The sequence below is a fragment of the Pelobates fuscus genome, chromosome 2 (assembly GCF_036172605.1).
Source record: "Pelobates fuscus isolate aPelFus1 chromosome 2, aPelFus1.pri, whole genome shotgun sequence".
Lineage (NCBI taxonomy): Eukaryota > Metazoa > Chordata > Amphibia > Anura > Pelobatidae > Pelobates > Pelobates fuscus.
Window position 1 is genome coordinate 417,761,620 of NC_086318.1, and position 17,573 is coordinate 417,779,192.

Below are 17,573 nucleotides of genomic sequence, written 5' to 3' on the forward strand. Positions count from 1 at the left end.
ACATTTCTTATAGTTTTTTTTTTTTTTTTTTTTTTTTAATTTAGGACATTGATTACATTTCTGTGTTATTATGGATATTAACACACTTAGACAGAAGGTAGATACTAATGCTACCCGCTGTTTTGGAGTTGATATACTTAAGGAATATTCCACAAAACATAATAGGAGTTTCCTATTTTTGAAACTGGAAAGATTATTAAAACAGGAATTGAAATTAAAATGGGAAGTGGCCACACTTCAACAATACATTATTGACAATATAACCCCCCGAGGTCTAAGGTTATTTAAAGATCCAGCGTTTCCTATTGAGTACTTAGAACTCAAAGAGAGATGGTACGAAACAATGGAAGATTGCTCATTTGTTTTTATGGACATTATCATTGAATGTAGAAAAAAGAAGCTGGTAGAATTAGACCAGGAAATTAAAGAAATACAAGCTGTCTTAGAATCCATGGAAGGAGGGGACAACTCAAGGGAGAGGGTGACAAGAATAGCTGAAAGTGTGGACAGACTGGAGGAAGATATAAAGAAGACTAAGAAGAAAAAATTCCTACGTGATATGGATGATTATAAGAATGATAGAGTCAGAAATTTCCAGAAGAAATATGACTTACAATTTGAGAAAAAGAACTATCAGGAAAGGAGTATATACCAACAATTCAAAACAACAGAATATAAGAATCCAATTCATCATGCCTACGAGAGAGGAAATTATAAGGACAACAGAAGATCCAACCAGGATACAAGAAGACAATATGACAGAGAAAATCCCAACTATATACCAATTAATGGTAAAAGACGTGGGAATGAGGGGTGGAGAAGGCCCAAAAGTATGATAGAAGAGGACCGCCAAATGAGGGGAAGAGATCTACAAAGAGGCAAGAACGTGACAGAAGAGGACCACCAAGTGAGGGGAAGAGAGCCACAAAGAGTTAAAAAGACATCGGAGATGAAGGATACACAGAATATAGAATGTGAAGACCTTAGAGGTCCAGCAGGTCATGATAGGAGAAACTACAGAATGTCACATAACGTCAATCCTGTTAAGAGAAAGACACCATATGGTAATAATAGAGACAAAGAAAATGAGAAGATGATTGAAAGTAGAAGACGTACAGATAATATGGAAAACTCTGTAAGAGGGAATATTGGTAGAGAAACTGACAAAACTTCCGAAAGAAGACAATTGGAAATGGCGGAGATTCCCGCAAGAGTAAATAACGTTACAGTACAAGCAGAGGTACATAATAGCACAAGAGAGGCGGTTTTTTTAGGAAGGAACACCAGAGAGATAACCACATGGTTCCATCCGTTGACACCAAGAAGAACAAAAAGAAAAGAACCACATCTAGAAGAAATAGAGGAGGAAGAAGAGCAATGGACAAACAAGAAAAAGAACAGGAAGGACATCCAGTAGGGATATTTAACCTTGCAGGAATACCACTATTACCCCACCATATCACAGCACTGAATAAAGGATTAAAATTTGCACCTACAGCGCATGTGAACAAATTTGAAGCAACCATTGACGTAAAAAGGTTTGTAAGAAAACTAAGCATTAAAAAGCATTTTAAACAGCTGCCGGATTTTCCAGCGAAAGAAGAGTCTGTGAGTAAGTTTCAACACAGCCAATTAAAACCCAACTCTACATTTTATCCTGTGAATCAGGTTTCTGCCGCAATGGAAATGTATGAAGAATTAGTGACTGATGACATAAGGAAAATGAAAAAGAAGCACTACCCAAAGAACAACTTGACAAAGAAAGAGAGAGAAGCGATAAAGGATTTAACTAATAATGAAAAAATCTGCATTAAACCAGCAGACAAAGGTGGGGGGATAGTCATCATGTCAAGTGAATACTACACAAAAGAAGCCACTAGGTTACTAGAAGAACCCGATACTTACGGAAAATTATCTAGTGATCCATTGAATGGAATAAAGGACAGACTCAAAATTATGCTGGACAATGCCAGAGATATCGGAATTCTGAAAGAGTCCGAATATAGATTCCTCTCCATTCCCTTCCCAAGAACCCCCACTTTTTATTTCTTACCTAAGATCCATAAAGATCTCCAAGCACCACCTGGCCGGCCAATAATATCAGGGATCAACTCGATTACATCCAATTTGTCTCAGTACATAGACTCATTCTTGCAACCATATGTGTCCAAGGTAAAGTCACACCTTAAGGACACTACACAGATGATTAGGGAACTAGATTCCATCTCCTGGCAAGACAACTACATCCTTGTATCTACGGATGTAACTTCATTATATACGATCATTGATCACAAACAAGGCTGCGATTCCGTGAGTAATTCACTAAGAAAATATGGAGAACTGGAGGATAATCAAATCTCATTTATAATAGAGGGCATCACTTTTATTTTGAAGAACAATTATTTTCTGTTTGAAGATCAGTTTTACCTCCAAAAGAAGGGCACAGCCATGGGGACGAAATTTGCCCCCAGTTTCGCTAACTTATTCATGGGAAACTGGGAAGACAATTACATCTGGAATGAACATCCCTGGAATAATAATGTACACAAGTATAAAAGATACATCGATGATGTTTTTTTCATATGGGAAGGAGAAATGGAAGACCTACAAAAGTTCTTAGAATACATTAATAAGAACACATGGGGAGTTAAACTCAACACCACCTACAGTAAGACACAGGTAGTATTCCTTGATCTTATCATCTATGTTGATTCTGGTACACTCAAAACGAAAACGCACTTCAAAGAAGTTGACGTGAACAGCTTCATTCTTAAAGAGAGTTGTCATCTACCGTTATGGCTTAAGAATGTACCTTACAATGAATTTAGACGCTTGAGACGGAACTGTACAGACTCTGAAGTCTACAGGGAACAAGCGGAAGTAGTAAAGAAAAAGTTTATGTCAAAAAAGTACCAAAAGATTGAAATAGATGAGGCATTAAGTAGAGTGGATCATCTAGACCGAACTAACCTATTGAAAATTAAGGATAAATCAAACGCAACAGAATCAGGAGAAGTATTTCCAGCAATAATTCTGAATTACAACAAAGAAAACTTACAACTAAAAAAGATACTCACAAGACACTGGCATCTATTGAAAAAAGATAAAATTCTGGCTAGTATGTTACCGGAAAGACCAAGGATCATCTTTAGGGGTGCACCGAACTTACGAAGGAAAATAACTAATAAACATGTAAAAAGAAAGAACACCATAACCACAACAAAGAAAAATGGATTCTTCTATTGTTTGGACTGTATAGCGTGTAAAGAAAGCAAGCACAAACACACAAAAGGAGTATTTGAAGTCACTAGCAAGATGGAATCTTTTAAAATAAAAGAACATATTACCTGCCAAAGCACTAACGTGATATATGTACTGGAGTGCCCATGTGGGCTCCAGTACGTAGGAAGGACAAAGAGGCAACTGTACATCAGAATTAGGGAACATATGTTGAATATAAAGAAGGGATATATGCAACATTCAGTATCGGCCCATTTTAAACAAATACACAATTCGGATATGAGCCTTTTGAACTTTAAGGGGATATGTAGAGTAAATAAAAACTGGAGAGGAGGAGACCATACTAAACAACTGGGCATCACTGAGATGAAATGGATATATCAACTTGATACGCTGCAGCCTAAGGGTTTGAATGCCGAATTTGAGCTGTGTCATTTTTTGGGATGAATCCCCCTTTAAATTTCCATTTTTTATTAAAGTTAATGGCATGTAACATCTTTAATCCCATATGCATTTATATCTAGAAGTGGCAGCAGAAGTGCAAATATAAGATTTTTTGTGTCTGTTTTGAGTATAATTTTTTAACATTAGTTTGCTATATAGAATCATTCTTATTTTTATACATATAAAAGGGGTTATAAATAGAGATCTCTACTTTTATAGGGCACCTTTTTAGTTTTATTTCTCTTTTATATTTTTATTTTTTATAAGTTGATAATGGGAGTTATACTTTTACTCACTTAGGGATTGTTTATATAGCAACGGAAGTTAACAAAGCATTCTGATTCATTATACCGTTTAAAATTAATAGTATAAGTTTCAAGCCATCATGTCTCGGTATATTTAGAGAATAGATTATGTGGGACTAATGATACCCACTTTTCTGATACAAAACATTAAAAAAACCCTAAGGTGATAACGGAAAGGTTCTTTTCACTTACTGAGACAAGTGTTACCTTGGTAACATGAGTAAATAAAGTAAAGTAATCTAACGTGCCGAAATCTCCAGTTATGAAATTTGGATACACTTTAACCACGAGATTATGGAGGAGTTATATTTACAATCATTGACTTCCTGTTTAATTTAGAAAATCTTACGTTATTTTACTTTCTTTTTCATGCCTGTAAATATGAGAAACGGCAGTTGCATTTAAACCCGATCAGGCGGGGTTACTATGGTAACAGAAGTAAATAGAGAATAGCAATGGTTATATGCTGCCTATAATAAGTAACTATTTTTTGAGCAATTAAGCATTAACACTTAGTAACTAACTAGTTACATAGAAGTCAACTTTGCATTATACATCGTAGTTTTGGATTTGCCGTGTGCAAATGATTGTCGGCAAAACTGCTATATAAAGAGAACGCAGAGACACAGACCTCATCCATTGAAAAAGCCGCCGAAGCGGAGAAACGCGTTTGGAGAGGTCTGATATCAGCCAGCATCTGGATTATAAAGAGGACTGTTATTTGATATTTTTTTCAGCAGTATACATCTTTGCTAACTCGGGACGCCGAGCATTCAAATAAGGTCTGGACTTTAATATTATCATTTTTTATGTGGCTGTTTTTTAGCTATTTTTCATAGACATATTTTCATCTGCAAAAGTTATTGTTTCTTTTCTGTGATATATTTGTCTGCATTTTATCAATAAATGTATTTTTTACTCAATTTGAGTGTATAAATAAGGTCAGTTCCAAGACCTTTTAAGAGAGGGGTTTATTTTTATGCATCTGCCGTTTATTATATAGGTTGTTAGGTTTCCTATCTATTTACCCCAATCTCTTTTATCTATATTTAATCAGCGCTCCACTACAAATCCTTTTTTTAATATAGATCATGACTGCTCCATAGACCTCAGTGATGTACTCTTGCTATGTGCAAAAGTACAGCACTGACGCAGCTCCTGACAGGCGAAGCCAGAAGCGAAACAGGATGTGCAAAGCAAAGATGGCAGTCACCATGATGGACAACTTCAGAGCTAAGTACTAACGTACTACCTTCCCCTAAACCCTGTGTCTACCAGACCATCATGGGACATGTCACTTTTGAGGGTCTTTACATAGTAGAGTACAACACCCCTGAACGTAAGAAATGCACTTTAAGATGTCCATGAATAATTACGGATGAGCAGTGTGACGACATGCTGCATGCTGTGGGAACTAGGAATCCAATGTTATGTTATGTTGGCTTTTTTTTTTTTACAACCTATTTTGCTTATTGTCTAGTTAACTTATTTCAAGCTGTGCACACAAGAAAAATGAGAACAGTGACTGTAGTGTATACAGTTATACAATTACAATGATTTATATAGCACCAACGTATCCAGCAGTGCTATATAATAGATAAACCATGAAAAATAATGAATTCTAATGAAACACATTTGACACATGATAACAGTAGGTGATGAGCGCTCTATCCAAAAAATATTGAAACCTAATACACTGTCTTTCTCTCTGTACCTTGATTCAACAACCTATTGATTGGTGCTGAGTACGGAACATCAGCATTCATGATCCCTTGCCTTGTTTGGTGATCATAAGCATTACTTGGACAGGGGGTGGTGGGGTTGGTGGCTAAACTGGAACTCTACAGCTGATAGAGAGGGATGGTGATATTTGTGTATTTCTTTTTTATTATTTATAATTTTACTTTAGGCGGCCACCTATTATAAAAAAATATAAATGGTATAATGCTCGGACAGGACACTTAGGAACAAGAGGAGGTGCTCCTCAGATGACTGGCGAGTGGGGAGGAGGTGCTGGGGATCAGAACTTTTCTGCACACTGCTTACTAGGTAGCATAGTGGGATCATGTTGAATTTCTGTACATCATGTGCTTTAATTCCACAATGTGTGGTTGAGATAATAGAGACATTAGAAGAATGCCATTCATGGGTGGAGAGTAGAGGACATATCATAGAAAGACAAGGATATGTCACAACATAATCCCTCCTCTCTGTTAGTGTAGAAGTCATCAGATTTCCCCTTGGGCCCATGCCAGGTGTTTCTAGATCCTAGCATTGTCCCTGTTGGTGATTATGATCATTTGAGTTGAACAAGCACCATCACCACTGCAACTTATTATAGAGGTGATGCTGCAAAAGAGCTGTGCCTTTAAAAGTACCTTTTAAATCCTTTTTATTTTAGAGATGGATGGAATGTTGCTACTTTGAGTTTTTCTTTAAAGGGACACTATAGTCACCAGAACAACTACAGCTTATTTAATTTCTTTTGGTGAGTAGAATCATTACCTTCAGGATTTTGGCTGTAAACACTGTCTTTTCAGAGAAAATGCAGTGTTTACATTACAGCCTAGTGACAATTTCACTGGCCACTCCTCAGATAGCTGTTAGAGATCCTTCCTGGGTCATGGCTGCCTAAAATGCATCCAAACATTCAGTATCTCCTCCCTCTGCATGCAGACATTGAACTTTCCTCATAGAGATTCATTGATTCAATTCATCTCTATGAGGAGATGCTGATTGGCCAGGGCTGTGTTTGAATCATGCTGGCTCTGCCCCTGATCTGCCTCTTTGTCAGTCTCAGCCAATCTTATGGGGAAGCACTTTGATTGGATCAGGCTACCACTTCTGATGATGTCATCAGACTGTTTTTCTGAGTCTAACAGCATGCAGAGTTACAGCTTCAGGCTTGAATACAGTAAGATGTTGCTATATTTATGGAGGCACGAGGGGCCCAGGGGGGCTAGATGGTGGTCTTAACACTATAGGGTGTGGAATACATGTTTGTGTTCCTGACCCTATAGTGATCCTTTAAATATTGGTGTAGCAAAGGTAGTCATAAAACTAATTCTGCCCATAGCACATAACAGCTTTGGATTAATAACACATTAATATTTCTTCTCCCATTCTTGCCCGAGACACTTGCAATATGCATCTGATGCCTTTTTTTTCTGTTAGTCTACGAAATCTCCTTTTTAGCTATACATTTTTCTTCATTAATGAAAAACACAGTAAATCCTTTTATCTGGCCATCACTGGAGCTGATTTGGTCTTTTTACTTCAATCTTGGAAAGGGATTACTAACAAATAAACCAAAGATAGGCTTTCCTCTTTTATCAAAGCGAAGAAAATAAATAAATATTGATTTCTTAGAAATATCAGTCTGACAGGCTCTTGATTGTAAGCCCCGTAGTCTTATGTTGTCTGATGGCGTGTGACAGGTCAAATATTTCAAGCAGCATTTCATATTAGTATGGTAGAAAATTGAATTTGTGGTAGACAAATACCTAACGCCTCTAAGCCACTCTTCTAAACTGATGATATAGAGTGCAATCTCCCGAAAATGAAATGATATGGCATGTGAAGCAAATGGGACCTTCATAGTACAGATCTAAGGTCTCACAGTCCTAGGTCTAATTGGGGCTTTTATCTAAATATCCAGCCGAAACATTAATAGTAGAATTGGGAGCAATTATATCTGCAAATGACATACAGAGATAGGCAACATTTGGTTCTAAAGATGTCATGGACTACGTGTAAGAGCATTATGGGAGATGTAGTTCACAATAATTGGAGTGACAAAGGCTGCCTTCCCATGTAATAGACACTGATGAATGTATGATGTATGCATTGATATAAAGTATTAAAGTTAAAACTCATTTAAAAAAAAAAATAGTCTAAAACAACTAATTTAAGAATCGGATATAGTTCCTTAAATTCCTTTAATGCAAATTATGCATTTTATTTTCCACTGCACTTAGTAAACCCCACCGCAATGGTTAATGTTGGCATTACAGATTTTTTTCGAACTATTTTTCACAATATTTTTTACAGTAATGCACCTTGTGTTTGTTTGTATTGCCAACTTGGCTCAGAGTACAAACTCATTTATCCCTGGCTAATCCCTGGCTTGACTTCCACAAGTGACTTAATCCTGGTTGGACACCTATCAGTACTTTACACACTTGATTCCAAGGGTATTTCTCTCGTGGCTGTTAGTTTAGTGTGTAGTCTATGGGGGAGATTTATCAGGGAGCTACAGATGCTGTTCTGAGGCAGAGTACTATGAAAATCTATAGACTGACTCTCAGCATTTAGCTCCTTGCACCCAAATTAGCACCTGCTTTACCTTAACAACTCTCCCCTACAACTTGTCACACAGGCTCAGAAGAACAGGTGTTATAGCTTGATAGTAATATCAAAGATTTGCTGTTAAGGCAATATTTGATATTAAAATCATTTTGTGAAACAGTTTTTTTTTTTCAGTCGAATCATTTGCACTATTCAAAAGAAATGTTGCAACATAAAGATATTTTGCTCTGTAACAAATACATTTTGCAACAGCATGTCATTTTGTGCATTAGAAGTTTCTATAGAGACAGATTATTGATTGTTCTTAAATATATGACTTTTGTGGTTTTATTCTGTACTGTAGATGAGTAAATGAATCTACAATCATTTGTTACATTCAGCTCTTCATTAGATTAAATACATTGTACATTGTTCCCAGAATGTTTCTGTGTGAACGTACAACATGTTTCATGTTTATGTCACAATATTGTTTTTTTTATTTTTTTTAGTATCTGAATATTTCTGTTGGCATTGAAATTTACATATTGACTTATAATTCAGATGTTTTTTTTCTTTTTTAAAAAAAACTTTATTATGAATAACAATGAGTAAATGTACAGTTCATAATGAATTGCACAAACATTTTTTCTGTTTGTTGGGATGTTGTTTCTTAAACTACTTTAAACTCTTAGTCCTTTTCATTTGGATGTATCAGGGTATACGAAGTTGTCACAACACAATGAGCTTTCAAAACCTTTTAGTATGTACTTTGTAAAAGTCAAGTTGACACACAAGACAAATCAAAGGCTTAAGGAGTGAGAGGGTAACAAGTATTAACAAGAGGATATGTGCTGAGTTTGCTAAATGGAAGAAGGATTTTAGTAATAGGAGATAGGATAAGAAAAAGGAAAAATAAGAGTTCCGAAAAGGAAAGGAGGTATAAATGAATACATTTACTATAGGGGTTGTTTAAAAGGTTAGTGGCAGTGTAAAAAGAGATGAAGTAAGGAGAGAAATCATATCATGGGTCAGGGAACAAAGGTATGTTAAAGGATCACTATAGGGTCAGGAACACAAACATGTATTCCTGATCCTATAGTGTTAACACCACCATTTAGGTGGCTTGTCCCCCCCCGCCCCCCCTTAGCCCCCTCAGAACCTTATTTTAGCTCTCCACCAGTCCGCCGGCGCAGGCTCCGCCCCCTTGGTGACATCATAAAAATTGCAGATCTTTTTGTCAATCCCCGTGGGGAAAGCATTGGATTGGCTGAAATCGGCAAGGAGGCGGTGCCAAACTCAGCGTTTCCATGCAGAGTGTGGGGTCGCTGAATGGCAGGGTTGCTTACTGTGCAGCCCTGAGCAAGGAAGCCCCTCCAGCGGCCATCTAAGGAGTGACCACTTGGAGGTGTCCCTAGAGGCAATGTAAACACTGCCTTTTCTCTGAAAAGGCAGTGTTTACATGAAATGCCTGAAGGGAGCTATTATACTCACCAGAACAACTACATTAAGCTGTAATCGTTCTGGTGACTATAATGTCCATTTAACTAGTGTCATCTAAAAAATAAACATCTATAATGTTTAAATCAAACTAGTGATTGTACAGTACAAAACACATATATATACATCTATTTACTCTCTTATAGCAAAACATATATTAAATGTTTTCATTGTAACTTGCAGCTATAAAATGTATCATGTATATACTCGTACAACGTCAGCTTAATTTATACCCATTTCATTTTAGATGAAGAAAAAAGTTAATTGCTTAACACTGGTTAATTTGAGAAATCCCAAATCTCTAGCTTATCAGCCGTCCTCCATCATTTAACTGTGTTATTCTGTTTTCCTCCGTGAAATCCGCACAGGTACACCTGTTTCCATCAGAGGTTATATACACAAAGCAAAAAGGTGAATGTCTGGCTTTTGGGAAAACTTCAAGCAGTGAAAATCTTAGCTTGAATGTTAACAGGTTTTTGTCTAAGAGAGGAAAATGCTCACAAACATTCCTGCAATAGGAACATGGCAATATAGTGTTAAGAGTCAGGTTATTGGAGGGTGCTTGGAACTTTATTGAGCTAGGGGATTGGGGGACCCTTGCCTATATTTTAATTAGAAAGTCCTTCGCTAGTATAGGTGGGATGCCTGTGATTGAGCTTTGATTGATCTTTGAGGTTTTTTTTGTATTTTGTTTTACTTTGTGCTTAAGAGATTTTTAAAGGGGAACTGTCACGTCTCTGAAATTTACACTGTTGAATTATACATTGAAAAAAAGTGGGGTTTTTTTGTTTTTGTTTTTTTTATGAAATGCTCAGTTTTTTTTCTCTAACTTTGTATTTGTTAGATTTAACAAATGAGAACATAATCCAGTTTAGACCAGGCAAAGTCAGGGCACACATAGCTTTCCCTGTGCTGACTTCTGACTGCCAGGTGCAAAGGATACAGTTTGTAACAATAGCTGACAGGGAGTTAAAGGTACACTATAGTCACCCAGACCATTTCAGCTCAATGAAGTGGTCTGGGTGCCAGGTCTCTCAAGTTTTAACCCTTCACATGTAAACATAGCAGTTTTAGAGAAACAGCTATGTTTACATAGCAGGGTTAATCCAACCTCTGGTGACTGTCTTCCTGACAGCCGCTAGAGGCGCTTCTGCGATGCTGGATGTGAAATACAGCGCTGGATTAGGGTAAGTGGCTGGAGGGGTTTTAACCCCTTCAGCCTAGCGGGAGGGGGACCCTGAGAGTGAGGGTCCCCCAAGGATGACATAGTGCCTGGAAAACGAGTTTGTTTTCCTGACAGTATAGTGATCCTTTAAGATGGACATGTCCATTTACAGCAGGGGTTCTCAACCTTGTCCTCAAGGACCCCCTACAAGTCCAGGGTTTGGGGATTACTTGGGTGTGTCTAAGGTGTTTAGAAAAAGAAATAAAAAAACACCTTAGAGTCCACCTTTTTCTAAACACCTTAGACACACCCAGGTAATCCCCAAATCCTGGACTGGTAGGGGATCCTGAGGACTGGGTTGAGAACACCTGATTTACAGCATAGAGGTGTGAATTTCTACATTTAATTTAAATTGTCCAACATCATAAATACACATTTGTTAAATACATGGATAAATAAACATATTATTACAAGTCATGAGAAATGGGAGTTCCCCTTTAAGGGTATATTTAGGCACTTACAAGAACATTTTTCATTGCCCCTAGTGTCTGTATGTGGTACTACAGGCTTAACAAATGCTAAAATAAGTCTTTATTTAGAAGGCAATGTCTAGACTGGAAGTGAGTGGTTACAGGTTTTGAGTGAAAACTCAAATTTTTCAAACGGTACAAAAATACAGATGGGGCAGATATATAACTAAAAAGGTGATTTCTATCACAAACGATGATGAATTAAATATACATTTACTATGCAAGGGATTGTAGTGAATAGATCGTCAAGTTTCCATACAGTTTATGCATGTTCATCTAATGGACAATGTTTTGTCATATCACCCCATTTAAAGGCTACTCTACTATTATTATTATTTTCCTAAGAAATTAAATAGAGTCCCCTGGTGTTCTATCATGGAATATCCCAGCTTGTGTAGCAACCTCATTGACATGCTGCATTGCAATCACATATTTGCACCGAGCTAAGCTTGCTGACTGAATCAGTTAATTCTCAGACGTATGACATCAGAGGAAGTGATGTGCTAAGTGATCTAAGATGCTGTAAGACATGCTACACAAACATCACTGACTCTGAACAATGAACCATCTCTTCCAACACAAGGAAACACAGTGAGCTAAATAAGCACTTTAATGGTTTTATGACGTATTCGTTAAAGAAATCCTAAAATTCCCAAAGAGAGTATTTGCATAGATTACCTGCTACATCCATAGTCATCAGACATGAAATCACTGTTACGTTGGAGACGTTTTAAACTCTGGACCCCTTTTGGCTTTTCAAAAGTACATTTTTCCTCTCTTACTCTGTAACATTACTAAGTAGCGGAATTGTAGAAAAACACATTTGAATGTTTTCATATGGAGAAAATCATAAGCATGTGTTTCCAATCATAGACTATTTGCCATGCAATGTTACATCAAATATTTTATTCTTGTTATGTAAATCAAGGAAATCTGGTAGGCAGCAGGATGTGTGGTTTTATTTCCTCTAAAATAAGATATTTTTTATTTATTTTGAATATGTTTTATCAATATAAAACTTATATTCTATTAGTGTCATTTTTAAAAAAAAAAAATTTTTTAGAATGGCACTCATTGTTTTGACGTACATGTTGCCCCCCTTCTCCTTCACTTTATTGTAGCCATCAATCTTTATGGCATTGTGTAATGTTTATACACAGTGATTATGGCCTGGGATAGTTACACTTACTTTGCAGAATTTAGACACTATTCAAGTAACTTTTAAACGTCTATAATCTGTTTTGTAAAACGTCTGCTGTAATGTGACACAAGAAGAATTCTATGATAGGATGAGAGGCTTTCTTGTACAGGTCTCTGGAGTTTATTTAAAGGATTTTTTAAATATCTTAAGCGTCATACTGCTAGAAGTTCTTTGTCTGAGCGAAGTAGTGCAGAGCAGGATTTAGCTCATTGGCTGAGAGCAATCTCTGACGCTCTCAGCCAATGAGCTAACACTCCATTGCAGGACTTAGGTCAGTAGTATTGGACGCTCCTAAGTAGGAGTTTTCTGCTCTCTGTGGCGTAAGCAGTGGAGGCAGGAAATGGACTTGTCAGACCCCAAATGGGTTGGCGACTTACAAAAGGGGATGCCAAGACATTCCTGGTACCAGTACAAATACAGAATGCTGTAGTGGTTATGGTGTGTGGAATGTCCCTTTAATACATTTGAAATTGTTGCCAACTGACATGGGAATTGCACATTTTAGATAAAAACAGCCAAATTAAAAATAAATAATTCTCCAACTCGCATTTTTTACAAATTGGCTATTTTGCACAAAACTGAATTTCTGTTGCCAATTATCTGCAATTTCTGGTTTAGTGACTAAAAAATACCATCAGCAATTATAGTAATCCACACACTCAGTTTGTGTAGCTTGAAGACCTCCTTGAGCCTGATGTGTATTGGATGAGTATTTGCCAAGAATTTAAATGAAGTGTCCTTTCCTACAGAAATGTTTTAACAGTGAAATCTTACTGTCGGAGTACATCACTCGCTTCTGAAGAATTGTGTTATGCTTCTTATTTATTGATATAATTCCCGAAGCATTTTATGTTTCACTTTCAAGTTTCAAACAGCATTGTAGTATTTTAACTATTTCTCTGTCATAGAATGAATTGCCCAAATATTTGGCCACCAAAGGGAATACATTTATGCTAAATAACATGCGATAGTAAGTGCAGATTTGATTTGTCAAAATTTTGCAACAGTGACACCTAGTGATGAGATTTTGTTTCTAGTCTCGCAAACCTTTGGTTGTTTTTTTTCCCATTTATATTATAATGTATTGTTAAATTTTATCTTGAAATTGAGATATGGCCAGTCACAAATTTATCACAGGTAACTCAATCAGTAGTGTATATCTGGCCTCATTATGTCTGTAATTATATATAATGTAACGATAAAGTGTTCATATCAAATAGCTCACATCTGGAGAAGACTACTGTACAGAACGAGGCTAAAACCATATGCTCTCTAGCTCAACCTATTAAATAAACTGTAGATCTAATTTTCTAGCAGACTTGGAATATTAGTATCTGACTGGGTGGCTAGTATTTATTATGCTCTAAATTATTCCTTTATTTTTTTAACTCGATAAAGGCTTTAGATTGAAAGGCGTGGAGTGGTTGAAATGTCAATGTTCTGAGCTTGTTCGAGCCCTTGGGTAAACACACAATAAAAATTCCACACTTCTTTTACCTTCCTGATCATCGTAAAGATATTAATTTCTATCACAGCATTTTTCACAAGTGATATTTCATAATATTCCCTGCAGAGTTCTTACCAGTTATAGCACTAAGTGTGATAACAGGTTTTAACCCAATCATGGTTGGTGTTTCGTTTCTCTGCTAGCTAATGTGTACAAACCTTGTACCATACCATTTTTATAGGGACACTCCAGACTCCTAAAGCATTTCAACTTGTTGAAGTATTTTATGTGTGAACAGTGTGTCCTCTTTTTTTTTTTTTCTTCAAAAAAGTGCAAATCCAATAGAAATTAGCACTTTTATAAATTAACCTTGCTACACTTCTCTGGGTGTGAATCAGACAATAGGTCCTGTCACTTCCTGGTTCATTAACACAGTGGAGATAAACTCAAGGCAGCAATTGTTTGGGGCACCTGCCTTTTTTAAATACTTCTTATTGAGCTGCATTGGGAAGTCTGTGATTGGACAGACACAGACACTCTGGGCATGCATGTTTTAATTGAGGTGTATCAGCTAAACAGATATTTGTATTTATATATTTTTTGAGGGCAGTGGATTGTCCCTTTAATGATAACGGATTTTACTATCGGTGAAAGGCCGTAAAGGTAATTTACTATTTGAACGCCCAGACAGCTAAATAGGCATCGATCGTGCTTCATGAAATTAAATTCTGAAGACTCTCAAGAACTAGAAAAAAAAAAAAAAAGAAAAACATTGTCCCTTAGAATGACATCCAGCAACAAAATCTCCTTTCCAATCCTGTTTGTTAAAGATTCCTGCGATATCTTAGTTATTAGTTATTTATTTCCTGACCTTGATTATTCTTCTAAATAGATCATATTTATTTGTAACTATCAATGTATAACACACAAGTGTTATAACCCAAGATTAAAGGGACACTATTAGCAATAAAACAACTTTAGCTTGATGAAGTGGTTATGGTGTATAGGTCATGCACTGCAGTCTCACTCCTCAATTCTCTGCCATTTAGACGTTAAATTACATTGTGTATGCAGCCGTAGCCACACCTCCACCTCAGTGGCACTCACACTGCCTCCCCACACGCGTACTGGAAAGGGGCTTAAATTATTTTAGGTTCCCATATGCAACAGTGTGTTTAATCCAGAGTTTTATATCTCCTGCTCTGTTAATAGCCCACTAAAGTCTGCAACAGCCTCCTGGGTGTAGTTGAAGTTCAATTAACAGAATGTGAGATAATAACTTCTAAATTAAACAGACTGTTATGTAAGAGCTGATTGAAAATGAAACCTCGATTTCATTCGGGCTGTGTGAGTCACAGCCAGGGAAAGTGTGGCATAAATAGAAACAAAAAGTTATTTAAACTCTTAAATTGCTAAATTATATTGTTGTAATTAAGGAATAGTCTATTGTTCTAGCCCCAGGCCCTTAACACATAATGAAAATTCCACACAAGGTATTTTACCTTTCTGGTCACCATAAATATATTATTTATCACAGCATTTTTACAAGTGATATTCCATCATATTTCCTGCAGAATTCTTACCAGTTATCACACTAAATGGGATCACAGGTTTTAACCCACTAATGACAGTTAGAATATTTCACTCTCTGTTTTGAAATTTGTACAAACTTTGTCTTGTGGCTTATATTGTGTAGAAAACAGATTGGGGGTGAATTGCTGGAAAACAATTGTTTGGTTGTTTAAATATTAAATTTTTAAAAAAGATTCCCATGTGGGAAAAAGAGAAAAATCTAAATAATTAAGTGCCATTTTAATTAAAGGAAATTAAGAATGCCTTCTGGCTTTTTTTTTTTTTTTGGTTGATGTAAAAATATCTACTACCGCTATTTACTAATAGCTATCTTTTATTCTTTATTTTTAGGATCCCAAATTACGTGAGCAGCTGGAGGTGGGAAACTTCGGAGGCCGGCTGGAGTATCGCATGTTTACTGTTGTTTATGGACCAGATATGGTTAACATCTCTTATTTGAACTTAGTAGCATTTCAAGAAGAAATTGCAAAGGTAATTAATAGTCCTATTATCAGAATTCATTTAAGAATCATGAGTTTGAATGGAAAGATTTTCAGTATCCCTCAGCCTGTTTGGTTCACATTATTGGGGCGTTCTGGCAGGTTGAAGAGGTGTGTTAATTTTACATTTTGCTGTTTTTAAAATTATGTTCGAGAGAGCCTTATACTAGCATGGAATGTCTGGTACATATAGCATTGGCAATCCTCTGAAAGCCTTTACTTGACATTTGTACCAAGCTTATCCCATAAGCACTACTTCTTGGCCAAGCAAGGGTTTCTGGGAGTTGTAGTTCAAACCTCAGCTTCCTATTAATTAAAGATCGCAGCTTACAGCTTTTTGATGTCACATACAGCAATATTTTGGGGAGCAAAAGGGTTCACTGATTTTTTTTAGAGGGAGGGCAGAAATAATAAAACAAAACTTATTGATAGTTAAAAAAAAAATAAAGAATAATATTAACAAATGTATATAAAAAAATACAATATATTCTCTGGTTACCGAAAGAGTATGTGGAAAAAGCCTGTATCCATGGTGCTAGTAACCGTGGGCAAGTAAAAATGGATATATGTCATCTAGCAATCATTGTAAATCATTATTCTAACAGAATAACAATATTGCTCCATGAGAAATGTCATTGATTAAAACAGGCTTGCCCAAACTCCGGCCCTCCAGATGTTGCTGAACTACAACTCCCATGATTCTCCGCCTATCTATTTCATTCATAGAATCATGGGAGTTGTAGTTCAGCAACATCTGGAGGGCCGGAGTTTGGGGAAGCCTGGTTTAAAAGCTAGAAAAACCAAGAAATTTAAAAAAACGAAAAGTCATGGTTTAGTGTTTTATCCTAAACATATTTTATGAACATGGGACTTGAAGTCTCAATCTTACATTTTATTTACCAAATTATTTTTTTAATTATGACATTATGATTTCAACACGTAACAGAGGTTTACAATCAGATACTGGAAGTATGCTCTTGTGAAATATAACAGGCTGCCATTTTGTCTTTTTATTGCATGCTCGAGGCTGGATTGTTCATGTCAATAAAGTTTCTTACAGTCACGTCTAACATCACAGTGTAATTGGTTTATTTCCTGTTACCTAATTAAACCTATCCAATTTAGTTGCTTTTTTCATTCTCCCTTTAAATTTATGACATGTCATTAGCTGGGGTCTTCCTGGGAGACCCTGGAGATTCTAGCTTGTTTTTTTCTTGGTAATGATGACAACTGGGACCACCCAGTTATTTATTGCTGTCCATATGGCCCATGACTGGAACTCACTCTTGGATTACACAGTTTCATTATGTATTTCATGGGTATATTCATGAGGCTGTCTGCGCCACGTGTGCACAAAAAAGAGAATTGATGAGAATTGATGACTC

At 36.4% G+C, this 17,573-nt stretch overlaps 1 protein-coding gene across 2 annotated transcripts in view; it reads left to right on the forward strand.

Annotated features, from left to right (window-relative positions):
- PLCB1 (phospholipase C beta 1) overlaps nt 1–17,573 on the forward strand; it is a 739,173-nt gene that overhangs the window by 406,214 nt on the left and 315,386 nt on the right. For both annotated transcript variants that reach the window (XM_063444005.1, XM_063444006.1), the window contains exon 4: nt 16,040–16,180. In XM_063444005.1, coding sequence (XP_063300075.1) covers nt 16,040–16,180 — 141 coding nt within the window. The remainder of the gene's footprint in view (nt 1–16,039; nt 16,181–17,573) is intronic.